This window comes from Mytilus trossulus, chromosome 3 (genome assembly GCF_036588685.1).
Source record: "Mytilus trossulus isolate FHL-02 chromosome 3, PNRI_Mtr1.1.1.hap1, whole genome shotgun sequence".
Lineage (NCBI taxonomy): Eukaryota > Metazoa > Mollusca > Bivalvia > Mytilida > Mytilidae > Mytilus > Mytilus trossulus.
The window spans coordinates 22710646-22738632 of NC_086375.1; the positions used below are offsets into that span (position 1 = coordinate 22710646).

The window sequence follows — 27987 nt, forward strand, 5'->3', positions numbered from 1 at the left end:
GAGTCTATGAAAGCGGTTCCGGTGTACACGAAAACAGACGAAATGACTGAAAAGTCAGAAATAATTCAACAACTTCACATAGCTGTAGAAAATGACAGAACAGATATTTTACGAGCTTTTATATCAACAATAGAGCAGAGTATGCATGTTATGATAATCGTCAGAGGGAAGGTGTAAAAGTTCTGACATAATTTGCACCAAAAGTGTTCCAACATAACAAACTTTTTTATAGTTAGTTTATGTTGCCAAGCTTTTAAAGCTCATTTTTTAACTCTTTAATTTACCTGAGTCAATGAGGATCTAAACCTGACAACAATCCCCTTAGCAGACGCTGAGGTTATTGAAAACTTTCAATTTCATGCATGTACATGTAAAAAAAAATGTGTCATCTCATGTATGAGTAGGGTATAGAATGCATGTCACAATGCTTGCACATGTATGTTATCGGGTTATTAGGTCACAACAGGAACATATATATTGATGGGACTTAAGACTACCAAATTTCAGCTGATTTTATTGTCTGGTCAATGTTAATAAAGAAACAATATGGAAACAGACCTGTTAAAAACGTACTCGCTATTATCCTGATTATTTCTGATTATATCAATAAAATATCTTTTAAACTAGCTTTAAAGTGATGCTAGTGTATCAAACTTGTAAAGTGTCACTCCAAATTTGTTTAAATCACATTTATTTAATCACAGAATGGTAAAGAATGCAGAACAGGTAAATAAATAATGGTGCTGAGTACTAGTGCATTCCCAAATTCCAAAACCATCTTAAAACAATTAACATCAAATAAATCAAACTTATTTTGGTCATTTTATATGACAAAATATATATACTTTATGATATAACTTGTATTCAATTAAGATTAGAATTATGTGGTTAATTTATTGAACATTTCCGATAGTTTTTCAGTCAGACACTTACAAACTCCATAAAGCTCGCTATGTCTCAGGGAGTCTGAAAATTTTATCAATTTTATACTTAAAAGCCTCAGATTCATTTCAAGTTAGATAATTAGTTACCAGGCAACAGCTACCTTCCAATTGTTGAAAAAGTAATTGATGATTATAGGCCGTGTTTACTCAGCAAAATCTTCTATATACGTACATTTGTACTAACATGTGCACCCAACATGCCCAAGAAAGTTTTATGGCATGGATATACCCAGATATGTAAAAGTAATATGCATTTTATATTTCAGAAAATTAAAATAACTTCAACATGTTCAATTTTGATGTGTATTTTTTCTAGTCTGCATATATTAGTCTTTTAGAATGTCATGATGGCTAAAAAGAAATAAACACCTGCATTTTTCACAGGTTTTTCTATACTCCGAGTAAAATTTAGGGTGTAGATAATATAGCCATATTTGAAGAAAGTTTATGATGAATCTTAATGTGCATTCTTGAAAAACAACTTAAGATTTGTCAATATCATTGGATTTTCCAGTTGTTGTCATTCTTTCATGTTGATGACCGGTAGACGGCGGTAGTTTTTGATAAATTTATGTGAATTTTCAATCATATCAAGAAAATATTTTTAGTACAAGTGTGGTTGGAAATTTTAGGATGTTATTCATCCATTTTTAAAATAAATCCTCAATTAGCTATAGAACATAAATGGAAAGTTAAAATTTATATATTTATGAATTCTAAATAGTTATATACATGTATTTACAATTTATTTTAGATGATGACCATAATCAGGTGATATCAAATGTACTGAACAATTGTTACCATGACGATGGAACATTACTTCATGTTGCTTCAAAGGTAACTTATTTAGTAACACTATCAAGGTAAATTTGTTCCTACTAACAGAAGTTCCCCTGGAAAATTTGATATAAACAATATTGCAATAATATTTGTCCAGTTGGAACAAATATTCTATACCATTTTTCCTGTAAGAACATATACTGTTATATATATATATTTGCTCCAGGGGAAATAATATTACAGAAAATTTCTTCCACTTGGTCTGAGCATGCTGAGTTGGAACTTCTGTTTCATGACAACACTAAATAATCCAACTTCTCCGATGTTATTATTACCATGAAACCTTTAAGGGTTTGACTTGGAATAAAGTTTTGGATTGATGAATCATTCGTGTAATGTTGTCAAAGAAATCAAGCCTAGGACTGTTCCTGGGGAATTATTCTGTGAAATAACAGATGATTTCTGTTATTTGCTCCAGGGGAAATAATATAACAGAATATTTCTTCCACTTGGAACCTCTGTTTCATGACAACACTATGTAAATCCGACTTCTCTGATGTTATTATTATCATGTACATGTAACCTTGAAGGGTTTGACTTGGAAAAAAGTTTTGGGTTGATGAATCATTCATGTAATGTTGTCAAAGTCATCAAGCCTATGGCTATTTCTAGGGAATTATACTGTGAAATAACAGATGATTTCTGAAATGATTATTAGCCTTTAAATATGAAATAAGAAAATCATCTATGATTGCTGATGAAAAAACTACCTTAAAACATAGTCCAATCGAAGTGAATACAAGAAACTATAGGTCACAGTATAGTCTTTAACTATTAGAAACAAAACTTTGCCATATAGTCATAAAACCAACAGCTTGATCTATGACAAAATAGTTAACCAAAACAAAATATGAAATTTTTAACAAGCAATAAACAAAATTCTGTTATCTAAATGGCTGATATTTTTCTAGTCACAAATTTGCATTACATATATGATTTATAAAAAAAAGATAAGATTAAGGAATTTTTATTTAAAATCTGACTCTTCCAAAACAAGTCATGAGAAAAGTATGCTTATGTCTAGAGACTTAAGAGTTGAAAAAGATTTTGTAAAACTATAAGTTCATTTAACAAATGTTTAATGAGATCATGTCAAAAAACAAAATACATTTAACTAAAAATGCATTTACAGCTAGGTAAGATTGATGTAGTTAGGACCTTATTATCATCTGGAAGTGATCCTGGTATCCACAACTCTCATGGTAAAACAGCAGTGGACTTAGCAGCAACACATAATATTACAAAAGTCTTTAATGAAGAACTGTTACAAGCTGCAGCACAGTCTAAGTATATAAACAATTTAACTTTAAATCCTGAATAATATTCAAGCAAGGCAATCCATTAAGGTGGTACATAACACTACAGGGAGATAACTCTGTAAAATCAGCTGAAATTTCAAATCTCTTTCTAGTGTTAAGAAAATGTGAAGCTTCGCAATTATCAAAATAAGTGTTTGTCAAACTGCTATATATGGAACCATCTTTTTCCAATAATGTATCTGGTACAAGATTTTGAAATTTTGATATTTTTGTCAAACACGTCAAAGGGTCGAAGTAAATATTTTGTCAAAATTTTATGAAAATTAAACAAATTAATTTTAGTCAAGGTGTTTAGTACCACCTTAAATTGTATTTTATATGCACATTTGTCTGTTTGTACATAGTAAATTTTATTCATGATCATGATGTCATGTAAAAAAACAAAAACTGTTCTTGTGGAATTGGAAACAATTCTGAGGTAAAGTCTTCAGGAGCTACATATCTTTAAACAATGTTGATTTAAACAAAACTTGTTCTTGTGGAATTGGAAACAATTCAAAGTTAAGTCTTCAGGAGTTACATATCTTTAAACAATGTTGATTTAAACAAAAATTGTTCTTGTGGAATTGGAAACAATTCTGAGGTTAAGTCTTCAGGAGCTACATACCTTTAAACAATGTTGATTTTATTATTTAAATTTGATATCATGTCTCTTTTATAAAACGTAAATTTAACTAATGCAGTGCTAGATATTTTTTTATTACAAATGTAGTATGATGTTATTGTTTCAGTGTTGGGAGAATTTGTCAGTTACTTGCAGCAGGAGTAGATGTAAATCTGTATGACAGTGAAGAAAGTAAAAGTACTCCTCTTCACTGGGCTGCATCATTTGCAAACAGGGATATCATCCAGTGTTTATGTGGTGAGTTTTGAGCTTAACTTGTACAAAGGACCAATGTAATAAATTGTATTTGTTCGCATCGCTTGTGGCTTTCTTTATAATGCCACCAAGTTACATTATGTTTAGCAGTCTGTGCACCTGTCCGTTTGTTTGTAAATTTGTTTGGCTTCTGGTAAAAGTTTTCGGTCAAAGAAGTTTTTGATGAAGTTGAAGTCCAATCAACTTGAAACTTAGTCACATGTTCCCTTTGATATGATCTTTCTAATTTTAATGCCAAATTAGAGTTTAGAAAATGATAGTGCGAGTAGGGTATGTGTGTATTATCGACACATTTTTGTTTTAAGTTAAAGTTTACAAGCTATTTGAAGGATTAAGGATTATTTTCATGAACTACATGACTATTTGCTAACCACAAATAAATTTCAATAATAAAATATCCATTAAATCAGAATTTTCCATGAAATAAATTGATATTTCATACTATGTTTATCAGATATTCTGAATGTATTTATGTTTGCCAGACTACTTTATTAAAATTTTTGTCAGATTATTGTCTGCTTAAAATAGCTTAATATTTCATATGTCTTTATAGCAAGAGGTGCTGATGTGAATCAGATAAACAGTCAAGGTTACACTCCATTACATGATGCCATTAAGAGAGGAGATGTTGAGGTCATCACAGAGTTATTGGCATATGGTGCTGATTCATCACTTAATGTCACAGCTGGGTAAGTTGCAATGGCAGTGACGGTTCCAGCGATTTAAAAAAGGGAGGTTCTTAACCCAGGACAAAAGGGGGTGGTTCCAACTATATGTTCCCATTCAAATGCATTAATTGTTTTAATTTAAAAAAAAAAAGGGGGGTTCCAACCCCAGGAACTCTCCCCTGGATCTGACACTGAATGGAAACAGATAATCTGTTCAATTTTTCATGTATGGCGTATGCATTGAAAACCCAATTTTGTGTGAAAAAAAGAAAACTATATCATAATATGCTCTCAGATAAGAAAAGAACAAATGGTGTCATCTGACTCGTTTTCTTGCTACACAATAAAATAGGGAAATTCACAACACATTCTATTTATATATATAAAAGTTACTTAATCTTGAGTTATATTTGAATTAATTCTCATTAATTGCTATATTTGTGCAGTCTAACCAAGTAAGACTTCTTGCAGGAAACTATACTATTTAGATGGGTATTTTAACAAGTTCGTTATATTTACAATAAATATCATTATGACGTTATATATAAAACACACCTGTTCAACCAGTTATTTAAAATTCTTTGGATTTTCTATTACAGCAAAGATGAGGGGAAAACGTGCAAAGATCTAGCTGGAACTAGGAAAGAAATAATCCATGCCTTAGACAATCCTCCACCACTTATAAATATAGAAGAAGAATTTGGTAAATTGCCAGTCTTATGATTTTATAAAATTTGTTGGACTTTACCATGCAAATTGAATTTCTATTTTTTTTAATTGAAATAAACTATATCTATTGAGAAACCTACAACACACCAAAAAAAGCTAAAACAGAATTTTTAAGTTAGCAATTGTGTTGGATTTTTTATATCCCCGCTTTAAAAAAGGGGGGGTATACTGTTTTACCTCTGTCTGTCTATCCGTCAGTCCGTCCGTCAGTCAGTCCGTCCCATTAAACTTTCGTCACAATTTTCGCAGGAACTACACATCCACCCTTTATGTAATTTGGTATCAACATTTATATATGTCAGCCATACAGTGTGATGCGTTTTCAGATTCATCATTCATCGACTTCCTGTTTACCGGACACTTGTATGATTTTACACATGATAGCCAAGTTGAAAATTTTCGTCACATTTTTCTCAGGAACTACAATACAAGGATTTCTGAAATTTTATTTCAGGGTTTATCTAAGTCAGCTATACCTTGTGATGTGTTTTCAGATTGATCACTTGACAACTTCCTGTTTACCGAACACTTGTATGATTTTACACATGATAGCCAAGTTGAAAATTTTCATCACATTTTTCTCAGGAACTACAATACAAGGATTTCTGAAATTTGGTTTCAGGGTTTATCTTAGTCAGCTTTACGGTGTGATGCGTTTTCAGATTGATCACTTGACAACTTCCTGTTAACTGAACACTTGTATGATTTTACACTTGATAGCCAAGTTGAAAATTTTCGTCACATTTTTCTCAGGAACTACAATACAAGGATTTCTGAAATTTGGTTTCAGGGTTTATCTAAGTCAGCTATACCGTGTGATGCATTTTCAGATTGATCACTTGACAACTTCCTGTTTATCGAACACTTGTATGATTTTACACATGATAGCCAAGTTGAAAATTTCCGTCACATTTTTCTCAGGAACTACAATACAAGGATATCTGAAATTTGGTTTCAGGATTTATATAAGTCAGCTATACCGTGTGATGCGTTTTCAGATTCATCACTTGACAACTTCCTGTTTATCGAACACTTGTATGATTTTACACATGATAGCCAAGTTGAAAATTTCCGTCACATTTTTCTCAGGAACTACAATACAAGGATTTCTGAAATTTGGTTTCAGGATTTATATAAGTCAGCTATACCGTGTGATGCGTTTTCAGATTCATCACTCGACAACTTCCTGTTTACCAAACACTTGCATATTTTTACACTATTACTATTATCCACTTGCGGCGGGGGTATCATCAGTGAGCAGTAGCTCACAGTTTCACTTGTTTTATCTATTACATGTAACTTTAGCACCAAGACAGTGAAAGTTGATTAAAATTGTCATTTCTGCAATGAATGTTGCAAGAGGGGATACCTTTTGGATTTCAACTGATTTAAAACAATAAAATCCAGTAGACCTATATGATTTGCTATTGTATTTTAGTCCATGCATTTAGTTTCAAGCTGATTACAAGACTCGTTCATCCTTAACTTGGAAGTTGATAATGTAAAAAGATATATTTTTTTTCAATTACGTGTACAAGTAACAATTTTTTTTTAATTTTGTTATTTCTGCAGATTTAGGAAAGCTGTCTTTGAAAACTGACATTGGAGCTAGTACAGAAACAATAGGAATGAACGGAACAGCAGCTAATGGATCAGAGCCAGGATCTCCTGAACTTAAAACTCCTACATTTATGGTATGTACTGCAGATAGCCATGCTTGGATGAAGATTGATTGAATGGACAATACAAACTGAAATTAGGAACATACCAGTTAAAACTTAAATGGGTTTTGAAAAATTAAATTTTCAATTTCAATGACTAAAGAAATATATAATGAGACTGAACAGAATATTAAATTAACCTTTCTTTATACCTGCATAATTTTGGTTTTAAACCTTAAAAATTCTTTGTTTAGCTCTTTTAAGAAAGCATCAAAATATATTGACCCTATAAAAAAATGGCTAACATGAAATATTTCTTGTATTTTATGGAAAATAATGATGGGAAGTTGTCAAACATATTATCTGGTATTTAAATATTAAGACAAATTAAATCACTGTTACTTTGAAAGGTCACATAAATTATAGAAATGTTTTTAATTTTCCAGAAAACTGTTTCATTTGATGACATGATCCAGCCACCACATCCTGTTGTTACTGAAGAGAAACTAAGCTTGTTATGGCCACAACCACAAAGCATGCTGCAACAAGAAACAAAACCTTTTGTCATCCGTCATCATCTTCCTGTATATGTCTCAGGGGGACCAGCTGAAAGTAAGAAACCAGATTATTTTCAAATGAAAGCCTCATTCCTTGCTTCAGTGAGAAACAATACACAGTTATAAAATTACAGTGAAATAATTCAACTGACTATTTCTACAGTTATATATGTAGTTATAAAATTACAGTGAAATAATTTAACTGACTATTTCTACAGTTACATAATATGTAGTTATAAAATTACAGTGAAATAATTTAACTGACTATTTCTACAGTTATATATGTAGTTATAAAATTACAGTGAAATAATTTAACTGACTATTTCTACAGTTATATATGTAGTTATAAAATTACAGTGAAATAATTTAACTGACTATTTCTACAGTTATACTGTGGATTCATTAATATTCGTTGGATACCAATTTTCGTGGATTTCGTGGGTACAGGAGAACCACGAATTCAAATGTTCAACGAAATACAAATTTTATAAAGGAATGAGTGTAGACTCTGCCAAAACCACGAAATTAAATATCCATGAATATGTAATTTTTCCTCAAACCACGAAAATAAATGAATCCACAGTATATGTAGTAAGGAAACAAAATAACATCAGTACAAACTGTTTTGGAAAAATTCTCATATCTTGGATCTTCATTTTCATATTTATCTATGTAAATTAAAAACTTTATTAGCAAAAGAGTGCAAATTTTCAAAGACTTCTTTAAAACGCTTTATTGAATAATTACATATTATAAAACTAATTTTTAACCCAAACAAGTGATCTGAAATCAACAAAGATTCAACAAAACTATCTACACACAAAATCTTGATCTGCAATGAGAATTATTATCATTTTAGATTCCATACAAGTAATGAAGATTGTAAAGATGAGAAAACCCAGTTTTACATCATTGGGTTTAGATGTGTCAATCAACCTCCTGAGTAGTCTGAGTGATACAAGATTACCACATCTACAATGTCATGTCAATAACAGATTGTGTCCAGGACATGGGTTGTACAAACTAACCATATCTCAAGGACAGGTCAGTGCTGGAAAGGTCAAATTTTAGGAAATGTACAAACTCATAATATCTCAAAGACAGATTAGTTCGTGAAATGTCAAATGTCATGAAATTTACACAAATTATCTATATCACAAGGTAACTGTTAGACTAATGCTACATATCAAGATTATTTATTAAAAACTGCATTACAATTATCATTTATCATACTCCAGGGTTCAAAGGTTGCAACAAAGGTTTTAAAATAGCCATGTTAGAGCTTAACAGCCCTTAACGGTTATAAAACTGTATCTAAAGACAAGTTTTACTGGTTTCAGGCTTAAATATAACATTCTTATATGACGTCCTTATTACGCTTTGTAGACAAAGCCGTGTTCTAATGAGCATAAAAAATATTTTTGACACATGCGCACGAACTTACTGTGTATAAAAACGTTATTTCCATCGTTATCCTTTAAAATGTATACATTTACGCAGCCAGCATAAACTTTTATCATATATTTTTATAAAACAACACATATTTACCCTGCTCGTAGTTTTTAAACTTGTCAAATATGAATTGTAATGCATTAGACTCCTCGGGGAGGAAACGGGAAAAGCCAAACGTTTTTACGGTATTTTCTTACGCTTCGACCTATAAAAATACTGCATTTGTCCTATTAGAATCGAAATAATTCCTTCATGTCATGCTCTATGCTCATTTTAACATGGGTAGGTATTATATTTGACCACATTTTACACCTCGCTAACGCTCAGTGTAAAATATTATTTCTTAATTAAAATTTTACAGTCTTAAGGTTTTCAAGCTAAAATAGAATATAAAACACATCCGTAGGATCCAAATTATACTTAATGTTCTGTATACTATTTTTTTTTTCAGATAAAAATGTTGTGTAGTGATTACGACAGTTTACATTGTGCCATATCTACTGTGTATCAACTGATGTCATTGTATAAAGATAACGAGGAAATAATTATACCTGGACTATTGGTAAGTATTTCATAACTCAGTAACTATTGGTGGGATTGTTAAATACAATGATAAGATGGTTACACAAGATATCATTAGTTTGTTATTTTTTTAAAATTCTATATCCTTTTGAGAGCATAGTTCAATGATAAGGATAATTATACCTATTTCTCCCATGTTAAAATGTCAGATTTCATGTTTCCTATCAAAAGTGAGCATGTTGGAGATTTTCAGTAAAATCATTGTAGGTGTCAAAAAAGGGCATACTATGTTCTGATGAGTAATACAATATCTTTATTTGAAGCTTACATTTGAAATGTAACTAAAACAATGAACAACAATGAAATCTAGCATGACTTGAAATGAAATTAATCGAGGAAATTCAATTATTTTCTCTCTGTATTGATGACCTTGGCTGTTTTCTGCTCTTTGTTCTGGTTGTTGTCTCTTTGACACATTCCCAATTCTCAATTTTATTAAAAATCATGAAGATTTATAGAAAATAAAACAAGACAGAAACAGTGACTGTGAGGTGTCTATAGTTTCAAGACATATTTATATTTTTCTTTCTTCTTTAGATTGATGATTGGCCTGATCTACACTACCGAGGAGTTCTGTTTGATGCTTCACAAGGAAGGGTACCTAACTTTGTAAGTTTTTTTTTATACTTAATAATATATTTATCATTCTCAAAGGAACTTAAGGCTACTTGATTAATATAACAGTTTTAAAAATCATATTTATTTGCTGAAAGATTTATAAAATGGTCAGACACAAGGTTTACCTATGGTTACAAGAGCGCAATTATTCGTAATGCATTTTCCGACATGCAGAAATTGAAGATATTTTCTATACTTCGTAAAATGTGAATATGATTTTCGGCAATTTTTAAACCTAATTGGATAAGCTTTCGATTAAGTGTAATTCCAATCCTGTATCAACCAATCAGAAGCCGTATAGGATTCTATTCTGAGTACCATCTTGGGGTAAAAATCTTGCCGGTAAAATGTAAACAAATAATTGCGCTCTTGTAACCTATACAGTAGTGAAAAAAAATTCCGAAAATTAAGCGCCCGCGCCAAAAGTCGCGCTCGCGTCTATCTAGATGATATCACATCTTCAAAACATTATCTGATCACTCTCTGAATTTGGAGAAGTAGTTTTTGCCCGCCGATCAGGCCTAAAATTGGAACTGATTTTTTCACCAAATACGGTACTGGTCAAAGAGACATGAAGATAATGTTAATTTATTGGCTTAATTTTTTGAAGGTCATCCAACACTGACCATATTGTCGACAAAACCGTTCTGATATGGAAAAGCTACATCGAATTTGGAAGAATGGCTATATATGAAACCATTTCTCGAAAAAACAGACTATAGTTTTCCCAAATGTTGAAAATATTATGATATTTCTACTTTAACCAGAGAAACTATTCTTAGACTACGATATTCAATGCCAAGATTAATTTTTCTACTTTGCAATTTAACTAAATCGTTGGTATTTGCTTAGGGACCCTTTTGGCCAATTTTCACGAAATTAGCTTTTTGCTAGAACAGCAACTGAGACACTGTCATTAAGGTTAAAAACCAAAATTTACCTTCAAATTCAAGATTAATACATGCTCTTTCCGATAAAAACAGTAGATATCACAAAAACGTTGCATACTCTTCATACCTTGTCGACATTGAGCCCACCCTAGATTTAGATATAGAAATAACTACAAATAGGAAACAGACTATAGAATGAATTCACGTCGATGAAAAGTCCATTTGAGCCCGTTTCTCACTATTTCACATTTTTCCCGAGCAAAATGACAATTTTTGATATTTTTCAAAGCCTTATTAAAAAAAAGTGTCATTTCTCTATAGGTTACAAGAGCGCAATTATTCGTAATGCATTTTCCATAGGATACCACTAGTGTTCCGTATTTTTTTTCTCGAAGACTACACAAACTAGGGAAAAACGGGTGGCAGTTCCTGTTACTAGAAATGCCAGTGTTGCATTACAACCAAAAAAAAAATATAGGGTCATGCGGCTCAAATTGACCTAAAATGCAGTTGAAAAAAATCGTCTACTTTTTTCGCTTACTGAAAAAGGCATATTTTCTATACTTCGTAAAATGTGAATATGATTTTCGGCAATTTTTAAACCTAATTGGATAAGCTTTCGATTAAGTGTAATTCCAATCCTGTATCAACCAATTAGAAGCCGTATAGGATTCTATTCTGAGTACCATCTTGGGGTAAAAATCTTGCCGGTAAAATGTAAACAAATAATTGCGCTCTTGTAACCCTATGAGGTCTTTTTAAATCATTTAATTAAAGCAATATGAATAATAAGGCATGCTAATATAATGTTTATGAATTACAATTTTTATGCCCCACCTACGATAGTAGAGGGGCATTATGTTTTCTGGTCTGTGCGTGTGTTCGTCCGTCCGTCCGTCCGTCCGACCCGCTTCAAGTTAAAGTTTTTGGTCAAGGTAGTTTTTGATGAAGTTGAAGTCTGACCAACTTCAAACTTAGTACACATGTTCCCTATGATATGATCTTTCTAATTTTAATACCATATTAGAGTTTTTACCCTAATGTCACGGTCCACTGAACATAGAAAATAATATTGCAAGTGGGGCATTTGTGTACTGGGGACACATTCTTGTTAACCTATAACTTCATAGGAATCTTCTCTTAGAGTAATCACTGCTTGAAATTCTTATTAACCTATTAAAAGATAAAAAAATTATACCTTGATATGCTTTTACAGGAAACTCTGAAGAGAATGATAGACACCTTAGTAGGACTTAAAATCAATATGGTAAGGTCAATTACAAATGCATTTATCTGTATTACTAAGGACCCAAATACTAAATGTAAACCTACTTATCTCCACATATACTTTATTTTGCATTCAGCCCTTTTTAGCCCCCTTTGCAATAGCAGGTCAAAAGATACCAGAGAGACATTCAAACTCATATGTCTATTCTAAACTAAACAGACACACCATGTCTAAAAAAAAGAATAAAGTCCAATAGACAAACAAAAGTATATAAAACTCAACATAGTAAACTATAGACTGATCAACACAAACCCCACCAAAAACTAAGGGTAAGCAGATCCTGCTCCACATGTAGCACTCTTCGTTTTGCTCATGTTATTATTAACTGGGTAATGCATGTAATTAGGGTACAGTTATGGCATTAGAAACATATTCATCTTCATCTGTGTAATCAATAATTTATCTTCCTAATTATCTTAATTCTTGATGAATTTTTATAAAGAAAGATCAAATGTTTAATCTACTCAGGAAATAAAATTGTTCATGAAAATATGTTAGTTTGCAGCATTAAAAAATAACAATGATATATATATTTATAGATTCTACCACTGCATCAAGTGTAATACGATATTTATCCACTCAAGACAGTTAAATTTTCAAAATTAAAATGTGAGGCTTGTCCGAGTGTTTTAAATATTTAAAATTCAACTGTCGAGAGTGGATAAATATCCTATTACACGAGATTTGGTGGTTGAATCTGTTCCTCTAATAATTTTCTAACATTATGCAGGCAAACTTCCTTCTTTTCGATTAATCTGCAAAAAGATGTGTTCTTTCTATGTGACGTCATCAGACATGGTCGTCTTTTTTTATGCCGTCACAATAGGAATTTTAGAGGAAAGCAAGAAAATTTGACTTCATATTCGGATTTTTACCAATAAAGAACTGAGATCATACAAACCATACGTTGATTAAATTTTTTTATACAATGGGTGCAGAAAGGGATAAATTGAAGAAAAATGAGAGAAAAGAATGTATTTATATTGAAAAATTTATACTTCTTTTGTAGGTTCAGTTGTTTTGTAGGTTTTTGAAGACACAAGGTTGGCAATTAGGATATTCCAAAAGGTACATTTATATTGTATAGTTTGGAAAAAAACATTTTTTTCCATTAGTCTTGTTAGGGATTATTTCAAAACCATTCAACATAAGAAGGGAGAAAAAAGAATTTATGTATAAGAAAACAAATTCAGTACCATTAATTTATGATATACTTTAATAATTGTGTGATTGAAATTACCAATACAAATACCTCCTTTTGAAGTGTAATTTTGGGTTGCTGTCTCAGTTTTATTTGCCCTATATCTCACTCATACCTATCTTTTTCTATTTACAGTGAAATAATGGATTTGGTAGACCACTGTTCTGATCTGGGTATACAGTTAGTTCCTGTTTTAGAGGTGGCTCCACAGGTCCAGTTTGATGAATTAGATGATATATACTCAACCATTGAAGATTTTATGACTTGTTTTACAGATAGCCAGTAAGTTCGCCATGCAGGATAGAGTTTAAGCTAACTTATTCAATCAAGCTACTATCTTATTTGTGAAAAGTAGAATTAGTCGCAATCTCAACACATGGGTTACTACATATATGCCTTCCTCCTTCATTCATCTCTTACCTGCTGATATTTTATTTAATTTAAACATCACTGAGATTTGATCAAATTCTTTTTGAACATTTGATAACTTTATTGGATTTTAAATGAAGAAGAGAAAAAGAGAGAATTTCGAAACTTTTGTATTTTGTTATTTCTAGAGATTGCAAAAAATAATACATACATTTGACATACTACAATTTGATATGATAAATTAATTATGTTGTATATTATGTTTTAGGTTTGTGAGTTTAGGTCCACGATTGAGTAGTTTTGTGATTGATACAGAAAATAATGTGTTAGATGTGACTGACGCTGTGAAACTTTTACCTCTACGCCATAACCAAATTCTCAATATATGTGGTTATCCATTACATGGGATGGACTCTGAACTGTTAATCCACCTGCCACCAGATGTTGTCATTAGTGAATATGGTATACAGGTATGGCAAATTGTAATCTATGATGTTGAATTGACTTTTTTCTAGAGTGAAAAAGAAACAAATGGATATTATGACATAAGTATAAACAGAAAGGAGTAGGTCCGGTAAGGACCAATTTTGGACTCAAATTTCTGGTTCACCTAACGAAAGATTTTGACCACTTTTTAAACACTTTAGTGATTATTTCATTTGAATCAATTAGGTTTTGTGAAAGATTTTGACTGATTAAGTCATTAAAAACGATCCGATTCAAGCTCAAATATGAAAAATCTACCAAATATGCCGAAAAAAATTTCACTTTTCAGATGTTTTTTTTTATCAAAAATGAAAGTGGCCGCATCAGTGTTCATCCTCAACCTTTTTTATATATGTTATGTATTATCATCAAATACAACTTACATTTCAAGATTAAGGATGAACATGAATGCAGCCACTTTCGTTTTACATGAAAACCGTCTAAAATTTAACTAAAATGCTAGAATAGTGAAGATTTCAGTAATGTAGCATGACTTAATGGTGCTAGTACCCGATATTTTGTGCATTGTATTGCCAAAAACAGGCCATATGTATGTAGCAGAAGCATTCTTCTCTTTAAAAGTTTCCATTTTAACAATTTTGTAAAACTGCTAAATTTTGGGGCCAAAAAGGGGTCTTACTGGACCTTCTCCTTTCGGTATGCATCAAGGTTTTCAGAATGTCCTGTCTTGATGCTGAATGTTTGAATTTTAGGCAAAATAGATTATTTAAGTGTTTCTTAAAGACGAGTAGCAAAGTAACTAAAATTGTAAAAAATAAATCTAAATAAAACTTTGGAATTTACAGAATAAGTTTACCTAGAATGACAAAAGAAATATAACAGGTTTGTTAGCTAGCACAGTCAATTAATTATCCCAGAAACTGTAAAAACCATTATCTGACTATCTTGTATTTTTATTTTGTAGGCTGATTATGATTTCCAGAGATTTTGCTCACCATTGTCCAGTCGTGGGTAAGAATTATACTTTCTAATGAAACCATGATTTTGGGAGTACAGGCATCTTAATTTATTTATTTTAGTTTTGTTTTTGTTATCTGTGTTTTTATTGCTGTGAATTTAAGCTGTTTATTAACATGCTTGTATTGAGGGTACTTTGCTTTATACTGATGTAAGTCTTTTGACTTATTTTGTTGTTCATTTTATGTTTTATCTTTTGTTGTAAAAGTTTAAAATATAGTTTTAAAAAAGAGATCACCAAAAATTTGTTTTTTCAAATACAAAAAATAAATATTGTCAAACCAAATTCAGATAATATATCAATCTTTTCAAATGTACCTGAAATAACAGAAATCAGACTAAGCTCAAAAAAATATAAGAAGATGTGGTATGGTGCCAATGAGACAACTCTCTATTGAAGTCACAATTAGTAAAAGTAAACAATCATAGGTAAAAATACAGCCTTCAAAATGAAGCCCTGGCTCACACCGAACAGGAAGCTACAAAGGGCCCAAAAATTGACAAGTGTAAAACCATTCAAACAGGTAACCAACGGTCTAATCTATATAAAAGTCAAGAACAAGAAACACTTATGAATCACATCATCAAACAACAAACACTGAACATCTGATTACTGACAAAGTGTTAATTTATAAACTAAGGTTACCACATATTTTCAACAAAAGTTATTTGTTTTCTATTTCAATGTTTATTCTATACTTTCAGGAAAAGTTATATAATGTGTCCAGGAACTTCAGCATGGAACAGGTAATACATACACATATAATAGAATGTTTAGAGAAGGAATTCTCTAACTGAATGCAGATTTTTTGGCAACTGGTCTGATTAAGATTAATTTGTGATAATCTGTTTGAAAAGTTAATAACTATTAACTACTAAAAAAGAAAATGAAACTAGGGTAATTTCCAGCCTCTGTTTGGTCAAATTTTTTGCAAGTGTTTATTTATGCTGACTTTTATCATATTATGAAAGAAAAAATACTTTTTAATGGAACTTGTTTTCCTTACTTGAAAATATCACAAATAATCGCAAAAGCTAAATTATTTCTCACTGAAATTTGTGCATTCATATAAAAAGCAGTGACAAAAAGGAGAAATATTTCATTTATAGGACTTACATCAAACATAATAATGAAAACACATTATTTTATATTTCAGTTTAGCAGGTTGTCCTGAGGCAGCTATCAACAATATTTTTAGTGCTGTGAAATGTGGGGATGCCCATGGTGCACTAGGGGCAATAGTCTGTAACTGGTCTGGTAAAGGACATTTAACACATTTACCATTTGCCTGGCCTGGCATCCTTGTACTTGCCGGATTAGCATGGAATTCTGATTGTCACCAGGTAAATATATTAAACCTCAAAACCCTAGCTAGCATTGTTCTTTATTATTTGAAGCCTGTTTATCTCAAATGACCATGTGAGCATTTGATAGAAAATCTATATAAATTGAAGGACCAAATTCGGAAATTTCCTCAATGTTTATATAGATATATATAAATATTTAATTTTTAGTAATTTTTAAAGGCCATCATTAGATTCCTTTTTAGCTCACCTGGCCCGAAGGGCCAAGTGAGCTTTTCTCATCACTTGGCATCGGTCGTCCGTCGTCATCCTCGTTAACTTTTACAAAAATCTTCTCCTCTGAAACTACTGGGCCAAATTAATCCAAACTTGGCCACAATCATCATTGAGGTATCTAGTTTATAAAAAATGTGTGGCATGACCCGCCAAACCAACCAAGATGGCCGCCATGGCTAAAAATAGAACATAGGGGTAAAATGCAGTTTTTGGCTTATAACTCAAAAACCAAAGCATATAGAGTAAATCTGACATGGGGGTTAAATTGTTTATCAGGTCAAAATCTACCTGCCCTGAAATTTTCAGATGAATCGGACAAGCTGTTGTTGGGTTGCTGCCCCTGAATTGGTAATTTTAGGGATTTTTTGCTGTTTTTGGTTATTATCTTGAATATTATTATAGATAGAGATAAACTGTAAACAGCAATAATATTCAGCAAAGTAAGAATTACAAATAAGTCAACATGACCAAAATGGTCAGTTGACCCCTTTAGGAGTTTTTGCCCTTTAATTTCAATTTTTTACCATTTTCCGTAATTTTATAGATCTTTTACAAAAATCTTCTCCTCTGAAACTGCTGGGCCAAATTAATCCAAACTTGGCCACAATCATTTTTGGGGTATCTAGTTTTAAAAATGTGTGGCGTGACCTGCTAAACCAACCAAAATGGCGGCCATGGCTAAAAATAGAACATATGAGGTAAAACACAGTTTTTTGCTTATAACTTAAAAACCACAGCATTTAGAGCAAATCTGACAGGTTAAAATTGTTTGTCAGGTGAAGATCTAGCTGCCCTGAAATTTTCAGATGAATCAGAGAACCCGTTGTTGGGTTGCTGCCCCTGAATTGGTAATTTTAAGGAAATTTTGCTGTTTTTTGGTTATTATCTTAAGTATTATTATAGATAGAGATAAACTGTAAACAGCAATAATGTTCAGCAAAGTAAGATTTACAAATAAGTCAAAATGACCAAAATGTAAATTTTTACCAATATTTTCCACAAAAACTACTGGGCCAAGTTCATTATAGATAGTGATAATTGTAAGCAGCAAGAATGTTCAGTAAAGTAAGATGTACAAACACATCACCATCACCAAAACACAATTTTGTCATGAAACCATCTGCTTCCTTTGTTTAATATTAGCATAGACCAAGGTGAGTGACACAGGCTCTTTAGAGCCTCTAGTTTTAAAGTATTCTTGAAATAATTTTAAAATGTTTTCAATCTTTTTTTTAAAAAAAAAATGTTTAAAAATTCTAAATGAAAGAAGAGGATCTTCAAAATGAATGCCAGCAATCAAATTTCTTTTAAGAGTTGAATTCTTTTGCAGTAACTACTGACTTAGTGGTATAAATTTGCATATTGTGTTTCACAATTATGGATACTAAAATTCCATGTGCTTATTTTAACTACTGAATTTAAATATTTTCAGGATTATTTATACAGCAATCTTGGTGAGCTTTTAAATAGACACATATTTAAGGACACCACAAATACTATTGGTCATGTGATTGTAGAACTTGGTCGAGCAGAAACATACCTTATACGTTGTTGTAGAGGACAAGCAGGTAAATATCAAACTTTAGATTGATTTTTTTATTGGAAACAAAATATAAAAGTTCAGATAATTTGAGAAACATTATATTTTTTTTCATGGTTTCAGTGTTTTATGAGCAAATTGCTTTCAACAGTTCAAAGATCAGAGTAATTTAACTGCACCTTTTTAGCTCACCTGGCCCGAAGGGCCAAGTGAGCTTTTCCCATCACTTTGCGTCCGTCGTCCGTCGTCGTTAACTTTTAGAAAAATCTTCTCCTCTGAAACTACTGGGCCAAATTGAACCAAACTTGGCCACAATCATCATTGGGGTATCTAGTTTAAAAAATGTGTGGCGTGACCCGGTCAACCAACCAAGATGGCCGCCACGGCTAAAAATAGAACATAGGGGTAAAATGCAGTTTTTGGCTTATAACTCAAAAACCAAAGCATTTAGAGGAAATCTGACGGGGGTAAAAATGTTTATCAGGTCAAGGTCTATCTGCCCTGAAATTTTCAGATGAATCGGTCAACCCGTTGTTTGGTTGCTGCCCCTGAATTGGTAATTTTGTGGAAATTTTGCAGTTTTTGGTTATTATCTTGAATATTATTATAGATAGAGATAAACTGTAAACAGCAATAATGTTTAGTAAAGTAGGATTTACAAATAAGTCAACATGACCGAAATGGTCAGTTGACCCGTTTAGGAGTAATTGCCCTTTATAGTCAATTTTTAACCATTTTTCGTAAATCTTAGTTATCTTTTACAAAAATCTTCTCCTCTGAAACTACTGGGCCAAATTGTACCAAACTTGGCCACAATCATCATTGGGGTATCTTGTTTAAAAAATGTGTGGCGTGACCCGGTCAACCAACCAAGATGGCCGCCACGGCTAAAAATAGAACATAGGGGTAAACTGCAGTTTTTGGCTTATAACTCAAAAACCAAAGAATTTAGAGGAAATCTGACATAGGGTAAAAATGTTTATCATGTCAAGATCTATCTGCCCTGAAATTTTCAGATGAATCGGTCAACCCGTTGTTGGGTTGCTGCCCCTGAATTGGTAATTTTGTGGAAATTTTGCAGTTTTTGGTTATTATCTTGAATATTATTATAGATAGAGATAAACTGTAAACAGCAATAATGTTTAGTAAAGTAGGATTTACAAATAAGTCAACATGACCAAAATGGTCAGTTGACCCGTTTAGGAGTTATTGCCCTTTATAGTCAATTTTTAACCATTTTTCGTAAATCTTAGTTATCTTTTACAAAAATCTTCTCCTCTGAAACTACTGGGCCAAATTAATCCAGACTTGGCAATCATCATCTTTGGGGTATCTTGTTTTAAAAATGTGTCCGGTGACCCGACTATCAAATCAAGATGGCCGCCACAGCTAAAAATAGAACATAGGGGTAAAATGCAGTTTTTGGCTTATAACTCAAAAACCAAAGCATTTAGAGCAAATCCAACACGGGGTAAAATTATGAATCAGATCAAGATCTATCTGCCCTATAATTTTCAGATGAATCTGACAACCCATTGTTGGGTTGCTGCCCCTGAATCGGTAATTTTAAGGAAATTTTGCTGTTTTTTGTTATTATCTTAAATTTTATTATAGATAGAGATAAACTGTAAACAGCAATTATGTTCAGCAAAGTAAGATTTACAAATAAGTCAACATGACCGAAATTGTCAATTGACCCCCTAAGGAGTTATTGTCCTTTACAGTCAATTTTTAACAATTTTCATAAAATTTGTAAATTTTTATTAACATTTTCCACTGAAACTACTGGGCCAAGTTCATTATAGATAGAGATAAATGTAAGCAGCAAGACTAGTAAAGTAAGATTTACAAACACATCACCATCACCAAAACACAATTTTGTCATGAATCCATCTGCTTCCTTTGTTTAATATTCACATAGACCAAGGTGAGCGACACAGGCTCTTTGGAGCCTCTAGTTTAATTTTAAATTTTTAAAAACCTTTGATAGTCAATACAATGAACTATGGGTGTGGAAATTATACAATAAATGTTAGAGTTAAAAAAATAATGTGATTTCCTTAAAATTTTCAGAGTCAATTTATTTTTTACATGATAAATTGTTTATTTTTTCTAGGAGGAGATAGTCAGAAATTACCAGATGAACATGGATCAACATTATTTCAATTCTTCTTTAATCCTGATGCAGTGCCTATAGAACATTTAACACCTGAGGCCTTACAGGTAATTATCTCCCTTGATCATTTTATTTTGCTGCAGTTGTCTCCCCTTTTGGTTTGAATTTTAATCCTGATGCATTCCTATAGAACATTTAACACCAGAGGCCTTACAGGTAATTATCTCCCATTATCATTTTATTTTGCTGCAGTTGTCTCCCCTTTTGGTTTGAATTTTAATCCTGGTGCAATCAATACCCATAGAACATTCAACACCAGAGGCCTTACAATTAATTATCTCCCTTGATCATATAATTCATCTTTTTTTATTCTGTAGTTGTCTCCCCTTTTGTTTTGAATCCCCACTCTGATGTGGTGCCAATATTACTCTCATGTAATTAATTCCCTTATATTATTTATTAGAAGAATATTTTTAGGCATTATATTCATTTCTTTTTTTAAATTACGTGAAAGAAAGTGGTACTCCTTTTGTGTTTAAGTATTTATTTTTTGTTAGACTTTTTCAACCATTTTAAACAGCTGAACTTGTAATGCCAGCATCTAAGTTATTTCCCTTGAACATAAGTTCTCAGAAGTAAAGCCAGCTTGTCAGTTTCATGTTAATTTTGAGGCTGTTGACATCCATTTAAATGAATCTTCAGCTAGACTCTCAATTTGATAGAAATACTGAATTTATATAGAAGACAATTAGAAAGAAAGAAAGAGCAAGTAAAGTTTAAAGACTTCATTTGAATTTAAATTTTCTTCCATTCATTAGTAGTAGAACCAAATAATTTGAATTAAAAAAACATATCCATTTGAGCTCATATTGTTTGTGGCTGTACAATTAAAATGCATTTTTTTTAACATATGATTAATAGTGTGATTCATATACATGTATATGTTTTCATGTGCATGGTAAATTTTGTTGGTTATTTGGTGAATCTTTTTTTTTTCCAGAGAAGTGTCCGTCATTTGAAGAAATGTCAACAAGAAGTGCTCAAAATAAATTTAACCTGTAAAGACGGTGAACATATAAAAAAGGAACTGAGTCTTACCTGTGATCTTATGATATTTTCTGCACGGTAAGAAAAGATTTTATGTATATCCACTTCATTTTTATAACATTTCCTGGTAAAAATCTAGGTTAATGTAGGTTAGTTTGTGCTGATTTTTATGTGTGGATCCAGTTTACATCATATAAAAAGGATAACAGGAATAACCATGATACTGGACAGTACAACTGACCACATCAACTGCTAAAACCTAACAACCAACTTCTCCAGAAACTAGAGGCTCTAAAGAGCCTGTGTCGCTCACCTTGGTCTATGTGCATATTAAACAAAGGACACAAATGGATTCATGACAAAATTGTATTTTGGTGATGGTGATGTGTTTGAAGTTCTTACTTTACTGAACGATTTTGCTTCTTACAATTATATCTATCATGAACTTTGCCCATTAGTAACAGAGAACTATATTTGGTAAAAATTTACATATAAATTTACCAAATTAATGAAAATTGTTAAAAATTGACTATAAAGGGCAATAACTCCTTAAGGGGTCAATTGACCATTTAGGTCATGTTGACTTATTTGTAGATCTTACTTTGCTGAACATTATTGCTGTTTACAGTTTATCGCTATCTATAATAGTATTCAAGATAACCAAAAACGGCAAAATTTCTTTAAAAATTACCAATTGGAGGGCAGCAACCCAACAACCGGTTGTCCAATTCATCTGAAAAATTCAGGGCAGATAGATATTGACTTGATTAACAATTTAACTTCTTGTCAGATTTGCTCTAGATGCTTTGGTTTCATAGTTATAAGCAAAAAACTGCATTTTACCCCTATGTTCTATTTTTAGCCGTGGCGGCCATCTTGGTTGAATGGCCAGGTCATCGGACACATTTTTCAAACTAGATACCCCAAAGATGATTGTGGCCTAGTAGTTTCAGTGGAGATTTTGTGAAAGATTACTTAGATTTATGAAAAATGGTTAAAGATTGACTATAAAGGGCAATAACTCCTAAAGGGGTCAACTGACCATTTTGGTCATGTTGACTTATTTGTAGATCTTACTTTGCTGAACATTATTGCTGTTTACAATTTATCTCTATCTATAATAATATTCAAGATAATAACCAAAAACAGCAAAATTTCCTCAAAATTACCAATTCAGGGGCAGCAACCCAACAACAGATTGACCGATTCATCTGAAAATTTCAGGGCAGATAGTTCTTGACCTGATAAACATTTTTATCCATGTCAGATTTCCTCAAAATGCTTTGGTTTTTGAGTTATAAGCCAAAAACTGCATTTTACCCCTATGTTCTATTTTTAGCGGTGGCGGCCATCTTGGTTGGTTGACCAGGTCACGCCACACATTTTTTAAACTAGATACCCCAAAGATGATTGTGGCCAAGTTTGGATTAATTTGGCCAAGTAGTTTCAGAGGAGAAGATTTTTGTAAAAGATTACTTTAATTTACGAAAAATGGTTAAAAATTGACTATAAAGGGCAATAACTCCTAAACGGGTCAACTGACCATTTTGGTCATGTTGACTTATTTGTAGATCTTACTTTGCTGAACTTTATTGCTGTTTATAGTTTATCTCTATCTATAATAATTTTCAAGATAATAACCAAAAACAGCAAAATTTCCTCAAAATTACCAATTCAGGGGCAGCAACCCAACAACCGATTGACCGATTCATCTGAAAATTTTAGGGCAGATAGATCTTGACCTGATAAACATTTTTATCCCATGTCAGATTTCCTCAAAATGCTTTGGTTTTTGAGTTATAAGCCAAAAACTGCATTTTACCCCTTTGTTCTATTTTTAGCCGTGGCCGCCATCTTGGTTGGTTGACCAGGTCACGCCACACATTTTTTAAACTAGATACCCCAAAGATGATTGTGGCCAAGTTTGGATTAATTTGGCCAAGTAGTTTCAGAGGAGAAGATTTTTGTAAAAGATTACTTTAATTAACGAAAAATGGTTAAAAATTGACTATAAAGGGCAATAACTCCTAAACGGGTCAACTGACCATTTTGGTCATGTTGACTTATTTGTAGATCTTACTTTGCTGAACATTATTGCTGTTTACAGTTTATCTCTAACTATAATAATATTCAAGATAATAACCAAAAACAGCAAAATTTCTTCAAAATTACCAATTCAGGGGCAGCAACCCAACAACCCATTGACCGATTCATCTGAAAATTTCAGGGCAGATAGATCTTGACCTGATAAACATTTTTACCCCATGTCAGATTTGCTCTAAATCCTTTGGTTTTTGAGTTATAAGCCAAAAACTGCATTTTACCCTTATGTTCTATTTTTAGCCGTGGCGGCCATCTTGGTTTGTTGACCGGGTCACGCCACACATTTTTTAAACTAGATACCCCAATGATGATTGTGGCCAAGTTTGGTTTGATTTGGCCCAGTAGTTTCAGAGGAGAAGATTTTTGTAAAAGTTAACGACGACGGACGACGACGACGGACGACGACGACGGACGACGGACGACGGACGACGGACGCCAAGTGATGAGAAAAGCTCACTTGGCCCTTCGGGCCAGGTGAGCTAAAAATGGAGGTTCATAATATTGCAAACAAAACAAATAACACAAATTCAATATTTCATTTATGCCAAACATTGAAAATAACATTGTGATTTTATGATCTGATTACAAATCAACAAATACAGTTTTTTTTAGCAATGCATAATGTTTGCTTTTGTCACTTGATAGTTATTTATCGCTTAATCATCAATGTATCCAAATGTGTATTGAATATAAATATAGATAAAACGGAAAATGGAAATGGGGAATGTGTCAAAGAGACAACAATCGTCCACAGAGCAAACGCCACATGAAGGCCAATAATTGCAGCGAGAAACTCCAGCACACAGATGAGTACTATCACACTTTACATTTTTTTTTCATTGTAGAATTTGTAAATCCTTGTTACTGGCTGGTAAGAACCCTATGGCTGGACATGCAGGTTATGCTGTAGTTAATTTAGGGGTCAGTAATCTTCCAGCTACTGTCAAAACAGATCTGGCTAACAGGTTAGTAGACTACAGTAAAAGCTGGCTGTTTCTGGAAATGCAGGTTAAGATCAGAGCAGATATTATTCAGCTGTCTACCATTTGTCTAGCAAGCAGTCATTTGTGCAGAGATTAAAGAAAATAAAACTTTTTGAAAATTAACTGCTGTTCTAATCATAATAATTCTGAATATTGCACCGCATCACATTATTTTAATTAATCATTTACTTTGTGATCAAATTTGAATGTGTGCAAATATAATTAAGTTCAAAAAAACATTTGCATTATGTGGTCTAATATTTAAACTAGTGTTATTTATCCAGTAATTTTGATTGCAGGTTATTAGAGTTAATGGAACCCTACAAAGAAGTATGGCACAAGAGATATGTGGTGAACGTAGGTTTGTCTGAGTCAGTAGGAAAGTTACAGAATGTGTTTAAACTATTAGTACCAGGAAGTGATTCAGAAGGTCTTATGACACAGCAAAACCATGACGACCAAGTTCAACATGTGTGATACAGACAGTTTCTTAGCAACATAACCATAAACATCAAAAGTCAGCATTTCTCAACCAGGGAACAGAATCAAATCAGAAAATATTGCAATTTGCCATTTAAGAAATTGATAGTATTTTCAAAGGTTTACACCAAAAAGTTTTAAAACGTCTGTAAAAAATTGATATTTGTCCAATTATACACTTATATATTCAACTTTGGGTACCAACAAGGAAATTAACCATAGTCCTTTTGATCCATTAACTGCAAATTATTTTAGAATTTTAGAGGGTGATGACCAAATATTTTGGGTGTGGTATATAAAAGGTAAAAAAAATGGGGATGTGGGAAAAAGGGGGTGAAAACGTTTCGGATGTTGGATTAATAAAGATTTATTAAAATCTGTTTGATTTGCAGGAGTTTCTGGATTTTCCGATATGTTACAAGATTTTTTTGTCATTTCGCAGCTTTGTTATGTTATGTTATGATCAAGGAAACCAATTATTAGTAGTTTCATTCAACAATAAACTGTTGATGATCCCAACTTGTAATTTATTTGTGCTTTTTTTGTTTATTTTACATTATGTATTTAGTCTTCCAATTGTACAGTTTTTTAGTTATTTAGGTTGAAAGAATTAGTTTAGTTGCTTGGTCTAACTCATAGAAAATCTAGTATCAGGTGCTTAATAATTAATATATTTATTTATGTTTTTCTTATTTTTTATTTATAATATCCTGGTAACATATTTTTAACAAACTTACTGTGGATTATATATTTTTCGTTTGATACCAATTTTCATGGATTTCGTATGTATAACTGAACCACGAATTTCCTATAGGCTTGTTATGCAGATTTCGCCCAAGACCATGAAATTAAATATAACTGAACATGCAAATTTTCCTTAATGAACCAAAATCGGTGCCCACAAAAATAATGAATCTACAGTAGTGTGTATACAAAAATTACTTGGTTTCCAGGATTTGTAATAATTTCTGTTTGTACCTGAAACGACGATATCTAAACCAATCATTGGCTGTGAATTGTAATGCTTTTGTTCTGCTGAATATTATCAAATTTTATTATATATTTAAGTTGTTTACAAAAGAAGTCCAATAAATACATTGCAAGTTGTAGAGATTTTTTTTATTTGTTAATGATATTATTTTGTTATACATTTGTTACTTTTTTGTATATTTTTTATTGCTTATATTTTAATGAGGGACTATATCGTTATGGATGAGTATATTGAAATATAGTGTTATATGGTCATGTCTAATATGTTATCTGATTTAATTGCAAAACTTAATGACAATCAACAAAAGTCATGAGAACATTACATCATTTTGATTTGTAAACCAACATATTTTGCATTTTAAGCTCAGATGTATTAAGTTTTGCTTTGTTTTCTTGTTTCCATTGAGATATTGTAATTTTATATTACAGACAACAATATTGTCAATTTATTACTGCACTAAAAAAGCCTGAATTGGCATCAATGGGTTTCATATTTAGAAATAGATAGATAAACCAACTTTTCGAGTCTCTAGATTAAAATTGTGTAAGATATCCTTGGATATTTAATATGCACGAAGATACATTATTTTCTTTAAATCCACATACATAAATGAATCCACAGTATGCATTTATATTAGCAATATTCAGCTTTAACTTGTCAACAAATATTTAATAGCAGGCACATCACTGTTTTCTGACTTCAGATATTGGACTTGAACCATGTATTTTAAGTCACAAAGGTACTTCAATAAACTATGTCACCATTGCACTAGATCTGTGTATGTGTTTTTCCACATAATGATATATAATGCAAAAAAATCTGCTGTTAATCAAAATGCTGCTTAATATAAGTTACATTCTAATATGGCATGCTTCTTTCGCTTTGTTAACAACACCATGTGAAAATTCTGGATATATCTATACTTAGCGCAGACTAAGAAATATTCAAAATAATGGATGTTACAATATACCTCCCACGTAAATCCATATGTATTTGAATTTATTTGCAAATGCATTGCTGATTTTATTGTATTAAAAATTGAAATAAAACATACTTTAGACAAAAGAATTTGTATTCTTATTAGGATGCATAATAAAAAGAAATAATACACTACAACTAGTTGTGTTTATTTCCTAAATATAGTAACACAGCTTTCTTTACGCAATGTCAATTTCATCATAGGACACTTTCTTTATAAAATCAGGGGTTCATTAAGGGATGAAAATTATCTTGATATTTATGTTATGATTTTAAAAGCTATCAATAAACTAATTTAAGTTGCAGTATAAAAACACTATAATTTTTTGTGTAACCATCGAGGTTCGTATACTATTGTAATAAAATGAAATTCTGAGGTAGGTGTTGTTTTATTTTCTATTCTATTGCATAATTCGCATATTAAGTGATTTCAGGAAGTCCACCACATGTCAATTTTGGTTTTGATGGTAGCTTACGAGAAAACATGTAAATTAAAAGTCGCAATTATTGGGTGTGAGAATTAAACATATTTTTTTCTAGCGATAATTTACGAAATAATCAAAACAAGCTAAAGATTTATGTGATTATTTGAGCTCTTTCTAACCAGGAGTAAAAAAAGAACAGCTACACACACGGCATACTCATCCTTGCTTCAGTATTTAAATGAACTTATTTGTCCTATCAGAATCGAAATAATTCATGGAAG

The 27987-nt window shown here is 31.7% G+C and overlaps 1 protein-coding gene across 1 annotated transcript; it reads left to right on the top strand.

Moving 5' to 3' along the window:
- Window positions 1-8: 8 nt before the first annotated feature.
- Window positions 9-27939, top strand: LOC134710570 (uncharacterized). Its single transcript, XM_063570945.1, has 23 exons — window positions 9-139; window positions 1699-1781; window positions 2917-3071; window positions 3835-3965; window positions 4537-4672; window positions 5251-5354; window positions 6953-7074; window positions 7488-7653; window positions 8458-8642; window positions 9502-9612; window positions 10170-10241; window positions 12357-12407; window positions 13438-13496; window positions 13765-13911; window positions 14267-14468; window positions 15410-15456; window positions 16168-16209; window positions 16620-16806; window positions 18476-18611; window positions 20700-20806; window positions 21700-21824; window positions 24695-24814; window positions 25132-27939. The coding sequence occupies exons 1-23, from the start codon at window positions 43-45 to the stop codon at window positions 25307-25309; spliced, it is 2763 nt and encodes a 920-aa protein (XP_063427015.1). The 5' UTR covers window positions 9-42; the 3' UTR covers window positions 25310-27939.
- Window positions 27940-27987: the final 48 nt, after the last annotated feature.

Excerpts from the sequence above, each read along its gene's own strand:
- LOC134710570 (XM_063570945.1), top strand. The coding sequence starts at position 43 with ATGACTGAAAAGTCAGAAATAATTCAACAACTTCACATAGCTGTAGAA. Across the intron at positions 4,673-5,250 it reads TCACTTAATGTCACAGCTGG|CAAAGATGAGGGGAAAACGT; the intron begins GTAAGTTGCAAT and ends TTTCTATTACAG. Across the intron at positions 12,408-13,437 it reads TAGGACTTAAAATCAATATG|GTTCAGTTGTTTTGTAGGTT; the intron begins GTAAGGTCAATT and ends CTTCTTTTGTAG.